This window comes from Conger conger, chromosome 9, assembly GCF_963514075.1.
Source record: "Conger conger chromosome 9, fConCon1.1, whole genome shotgun sequence".
Classification (NCBI taxonomy): domain Eukaryota; kingdom Metazoa; phylum Chordata; class Actinopteri; order Anguilliformes; family Congridae; genus Conger; species Conger conger.
In genome coordinates this window covers 18,122,069-18,128,274 of record NC_083768.1, presented here as the reverse complement: position 1 = coordinate 18,128,274, position 6,206 = coordinate 18,122,069, and the positions used below count along the sequence as shown (strand labels likewise).

Below are 6,206 nucleotides of genomic sequence, written 5' to 3'. Positions count from 1 at the left end.
AATCAAGAATTCCAAATAAAAGGTAGTGTCAGGGGATTTTTACAAAAACCATACAATGCATCCAAAAGAAAAGCATTAACATGTCGTTACAAGTCCATTTTAAATAGTTTTTATATTTTTAGTTTTGGTGTCATTTGGTCTGCTCATCTTGGTAAAGAATTTTGATATTTCCTTTGCTATTTCATTTGTTTCATATTTATTAAACAACTTTACGGAAAACATTTTATTGGAAAATCTGTGGGAGTTTAATAACTTTAAGGTTACATTGTTGCGCTTACTCGTTTGATTCAAGTGCAGGTCGTTTTTTAAGAAGCAGCGAATGATCTGTGATGAATTCACCGTGAAGCGAAGTGGTGCACCTGAACACTAAATTGGTTTACGGATTTGTAGTGTTACCACAGTAACCGTATATCCTGGTTTTCAATTGGATAATATTCTGCCGGAAAGCAGTTCAACAAAATGGACGCTGTGTGATGAGCCTATGTGCGTTTGCTTTGTTTCAGTTTCTAGCTAGAATTGTATAATTTTGTATTGTCTTCAGTAGTATTTACCCGAGGGGTGTGAGGCATAAATTTATGTTTAGTTAGTGTAACATGGCTGAAAAATTCGATAATCTTGAAGAGCACCTAGAGAAGTTCATAGAAAATATCAGACAATTAGGAATCATCGTCAGCGACTTTCAACCGAGTAGTCAGACTGGACTCAACCAAAAACTGTAAGTTTATCTCGCGTGCTATCATTAAATAGGCTTGTACGTTTTTTAATGTATCTAGTTTCCTTTAAATATGCAATATTAGTTCACATCACATGCAAGTACTACAGAGACAGTTTTAACTTTCCAAAGGTTTTCAAATTTGTTTTCTTCTGGCTCGTTAAATGGCTAGCTAGCTAACTAACTAAGAGTGTAGCTAATTATCTATGTTATTACCTAGTCCTGCTGATTGTAAAATGGTTTTATTGTCTTAGCCACATAATTTTAACTGCTTGAGATGACGGTACACGTAAATAACTAACTTAATTAACTTGTTACAGGAAATAATGTGGCTAGGTAGTTGATGAGCTTGTAGCTGTCTAAGATATGAGTGTGCTAGCTAGTTAGCTAGCTAACTGTAAATAAATCCTCTGTTTCAGGAATTTCATGATCACAGGATTGCAGGACATTGAGAAGTGTCGTCAACAACTGCACGATATTAATGTTCCCTTGGAAGCATTTGAGTAAGCTATTTCTCATTAATAAGCGCCTGCCAGTTGCCACCAGTAAGACAGCATATTCACTATAAAATACAATACAAGCAGTGTGTTTAAGAATTTCAAGCTAATGAAATTCCATTCGCACAAGCTTTATTAACATGTATTTTGTTGTTTCAATTTTACTGACGAGCCCTTCTGTTCCAACATAACTTTAATTTGTTACTGTATCCTCTGTGGATTATTTGGACAGGTACATTGATCAGGGTCGTAACCCTCAGCTGTATACTAAAGAGTGTTTGGAGAGGGCCCTGGCAAAAAATGAACAAGTGAAAGGAAAGATTGACACCATGACGGTAGGTCAACTGTTGTGCACATTAGCACTTCTGTTTTATCGAAAGTTTCTTAATAAAACATTTTTTAAAAGTTTCTTTTTTAAGCACAATGCTTCCTCGCTTTTAAGTACCTCTGTAATTTACATTATAGCACAAATGAACGCTGCCACCAAATTCCCGCAAAATTTCCACATTCTTGAAGGAACTAGCTGTGCTGAGACATCAGTTTATGATAGAAAAAAGCAAAATTGTAATTGTATAGCACCATATCTACTTCATTATGAAGCAGAGCACATGAGTCTTCAAAGCTACGGAGTCTACATAGCTTTGCAGATGAGGTTTGCTGGTAAAATAACAAATGAAAAAAAGTTTAAGTTAATTATGATTGGGTTATTTTTGCAGCATGACATCTTGGGTTAATTTGCAGAATCAGCTGCATATCAAACGTGGAGCGTTTGTGTTACCTCATATCAGCCTCAATCTTCTTTTAGGTTGAAACTATTTTCTAAATCTATTATTAATACCGATACCGATCCAACCACAATATTATGGAGCGTTCAAAGTATTAACTGTCTTGCAATGACAAGTCTCCTATCATAGATTGATTCAGCTTTACAGAAGTTGGACTGTTAATTGACTTGCATTAATTAACACTTTTTGCATAATTTCAGTGTGTGGACATATAATACAACATAAGGCAATAATGTGTGAATAGAACTTATCATAGAAAAATCAAGTTGGATAAAAATGCAAGATGCAATAAGCATGATTAAAAGTGATTATTAAACATCCACGCCTGTTCTTAACGTTGGATCTGTTTGGAAATATAATTACTCCTTCAGTCTAATATTTTTTCCTCTTGTTCCCCTTTCCAGAAATTTAAAAGCCTTCTCATTTCTGAGTTGGGGAAAGTTTTTCCAGAAGAGATGGCCAAGTATAAAGCTATTCACGGGGATGATCCGCCATCATAGTGGCTAGCCTTCTGGTGAAAACATCGCAGAAGCTTAATGTACATATGTATATACAGTACCTTCATGAAAATAGTTCTATGCCATTTAAACTTGTGGTTCATTATGTTTTATACTGAAGCAGTGCTCATACAGTTGTACATGCTGTAGCAGTGTCTTGTGACATTGATTGTGCCACTAAAGTAATACCATAAGGAGTGGAATTATTAATGTGTGATTGTAACACATGGATAAGTCAGGGAAAAGGAATGTTGTTAATTTTTACAGAACCAAATGTTTTTTCAATAAATGAGTTTGGGATTCAGCAGTTTGTTTTATTCATTGCGGCAAAGCGTTCGATGGCAGGTTTTTCTGAATTCTTTCCAGCTTCTTTCAGTTCACACTGTACTGTAGAGTTTTTCCATTTTGCTGCATAGGTGATTATTTTTCAGGTGCAGTTTGTTAAACTCAAGCTAAAACAGTATAGATTTATCTGAAAGGCTACAGCCAAAACGGACTTCCCTACTGGATCACATGAATATTCAATGTTTTTTTGTTTTTTCCTCTCTCATTGTAAGTACATTGGTTCTTAAATATGATTGAGATGACCCTTGACTCATTTTCTTCAGTAGGTAGGTAACCCTATTCAGGGCAACCTGTGTGTAATTGCATTACATTTTGACATAGAGTATATAATCTTATCCAAAGGGACACCTGGATATTTCTAGTACCCTGCTCTGATCGATCCACTGACCTTGTGTGTCCCAGTCATTTACCTTAACCACTACACTACAGGCCGCCCTATACTATACTATGCTATACTATGCTATACTATACTATACTATACTATACTATACTATACTGTTCTAGAATGCAATTATGTACCATTTGGGTGTTGAAGCAGTTCTGCATTCACATGTTGCCCAATGATACAAGGGCAGCCTTCTGTTTATAAGGCCTGTTTAGCTGCCATGCATCAGTGACAGCCAAGCATCAGTTGCCCCTGGTACATTTAATCTTCCACCTTGTGTTGTGGCCTTGCACATTAATTTGTTGCAGTGATTGATCAAGCAGTCCTTTCTGATGTTCTCTCATCAGTCCTACAACAAAGGCTTATCTGAAAGCATTCAGGTGGGGACAAAACACCCAGCTCCGCTTGAGGCGACTAGGAGACCAAGGCTCCTCCAGTGACCTTGATGCACAATGTCCTGGGCCAGAAGGGGGAAATTGCCCTTCTTTATCAGGTGCCTTATCTTCCTTGGAGATCTCCAGAATGGATGGAGGTGCGAGTCAGTGCTGGATTCTTCATTTTTCCTCCGTCAGCTCTCCTGAATCGATTTTCTAAGAAGGCTTGTCCTCTATCATTCAAACTCTTAAACTTAAAGCCTTACTGGTGGGCCAGCCCATCCCCCATGGTCTGCCACTTCTGCCTGGAAATGTGTGGACGCTCATGGCTGTTTGAGGTCATTTCCTGATATCTTGCTTTGATCTAGATCAAATAAGTGCTCATTAATATTACTGTGCATTGCAAATTAAACATGTAGTAGGTGGTTTAAAAGCTTCACCACTGAGTTGACTAATCAAGTTTGCATTGTAATGAACACATGTTGCACAACTACTTTATTTAGCTAATGCACTATTTACCATGACAGGTTAAATAATGAACAATTACATAAACATTAATTAAGGGTGCTCTTAAGATATCATTGTGATAAATTCACAGGAGTGCCTGATGAGTGAGTGTTTTATAATGAAATTAAATTTCTACAGGCATATGCTCCAGTAATTAATATTGGAAACAAAATGTCGTTGGTTGTTGTGCTAAGCTACTTTACATGGCTGTAAAAATATGTATTACGCTTTAAGAGTATTTGTTTATTTTTCCAGTTAGGATGGTGAAAGCACTGGCCGCACACGCATAAAGCATGCAAAAAGCAAGGTTCTTTTGGCGCTTTTTCTGTGCGCAGTTTTGGCATTATTCCCTCAGCAAGAGCTTCAAAGATGTTCACTCGCAAATCCCGTGAGGATTTCTTGAGAACAGCTGTAAGTGACATGGGCACAAGGCTTAATGTGGAGAAACTTGGTGAACTACATTTACCAAGCCGAGTATGACGCCGAGGAATACCTCAAGGGAACAGCAAGAAAACTAGTTCAGTCAAGGGCTTTTCGCAAGTTGTTGACAGGAAAACATGTCAAGCACAAACTGCCCAAGTAATCAAGATTGTGTGTGTGTGTGGTGGGGGTTGGACTTGCTTAACTTCCTCCCTTGACAACAGACCCAAGATAACTTTCCCTGCTCCCAATCTTACCCTCAAACTCATTTGAAGTTGCATTTACATTCTACTCGAGGATCTGTTTCTGAAGGCAAAAAAGAATATAGAAACACTGCATTCCGGGGCTATTTATTGATTCTGTGCTTTATTTGCTGTGGTTAATGTGCTTACACCGACATGGCGTAGATATACGCTGTTCTCGCAAGAAGGGTCGGGATGCTCAACCCTTACTGCACAGTCTGAATCCCTGTAATGGCTATGTTAATTTATATAATTTGCTCAACCTTATGGGAAAAAAATGGAATTGGCATTAATAATGTGAATTAGCACCTCTCCAGTGTAATGGTTAGAATGAAATGAGAATTGAGCAGAACCTTGCAATCACCCATAAATGTCAGCCTTAAAAACTGAAAAAGAAAAGCTGCAGGAGATTATCTTTGCAGCAGTTTTGGGTTGATCTTTTCAGTAAAACTAGTGGTAAGCCTAACCTTTTTTTTTTTGTTCTAAAGGTAAAGGGTGCCAAATTCTCCCCGGAGAAAAGTATGTGCTGTCTAGCAGGAGAAAACATCCCTAAGTGGGGTGAAGTCATCTGAGCGCGGCCTTCCTGGAACTGTGAGATAATCAGCTGTGATGAGTTTTGACCGAAACAAAAGGCCACCTCGAAGTGACATGATCCAGTACCAGCATGCAGGCCGGCTCCATTACCTAACATTCCAGTCTTCGTTCCGTAGCCAGCGTCTTTAATTATTACTGCCAACCAGCTGATGCATTCTCCAACAAACACTTAACAGAGTGGAGTACTGGTGAGATGACTGTGAAACCCAACGGTTGCAGGTTTGAATTTATGATAGTGCTGCTGTAGTTCCCTTAGGAAAGAAACTTTTAAACTGCAATGTTTCAGTTAACATTGAATAATATAGGCAATATGTGAAAGTGTCTGGATATTCAGAATCTGGTAATTCTATTCACAAAAAAGAAAGAAAACTAAATGTAGACTGAATGGACCATATCTAAACACTGCTCTCAGGTTCAGAGTAATATTTTATATCAGCAACTTGCACCTACATACACATTACTTTTGTTTGCTTTGGTGCTATTTGGTTTTGGGCTATTGGTGACCTGTCCAGAGCGTGTTTCTGCCTCCCAGCCACTGTATGCTTGGATGGGCTCCAGCCTCCACCCCCACCACCCTAGTGGTTAAGGTAAATGACTGGGACATGCAAGGTCAGTGGTTCTAATCCCGGTGTAGCTGCAATAAGATCCGCACAGCCGTTGGGCCCTTGAGCAAGGCCCTTAACCCTGCACTGCTCCAGGGGAGGATTGTCTCCTGCTTAGTCTAATCAACCGTACGTTGCTCTGGATAAGAGTGTCTGCCAAATGCCAATAATGTAATGTAATGTAATGACCAAGAGTAGGCGGGTCGAATAATGGATGGGTAGTTTTGAAGTGATGGGATGATCCCT

At 38.6% G+C, this 6,206-nt stretch overlaps 1 protein-coding gene across 1 annotated transcript; it reads left to right on the top strand.

Annotated features, from left to right (window-relative positions):
* The first annotated feature begins 432 nt into the window (after nucleotides 1-432).
* med10 (mediator complex subunit 10) lies at nucleotides 433-2,798 on the top strand. The gene is made up of 4 exons (XM_061255774.1): nucleotides 433-715; nucleotides 1,132-1,215; nucleotides 1,442-1,544; nucleotides 2,399-2,798. Exons 1-4 carry the CDS (start codon nucleotides 594-596, stop codon nucleotides 2,492-2,494), a joined length of 405 nt encoding a protein of 134 aa, XP_061111758.1. The 5' UTR covers nucleotides 433-593; the 3' UTR covers nucleotides 2,495-2,798.
* The last annotated feature ends 3,408 nt before the right edge of the window (nucleotides 2,799-6,206 follow it).

Excerpts from the sequence above, each read along its gene's own strand:
- med10 (XM_061255774.1), top strand. The coding sequence starts at position 594 with ATGGCTGAAAAATTCGATAATCTTGAAGAGCACCTAGAGAAGTTCATA. Across the intron at positions 1,216-1,441 it reads GTTCCCTTGGAAGCATTTGA|GTACATTGATCAGGGTCGTA; the intron begins GTAAGCTATTTC and ends TTATTTGGACAG. Across the intron at positions 1,545-2,398 it reads GAAAGATTGACACCATGACG|AAATTTAAAAGCCTTCTCAT; the intron begins GTAGGTCAACTG and ends TCCCCTTTCCAG.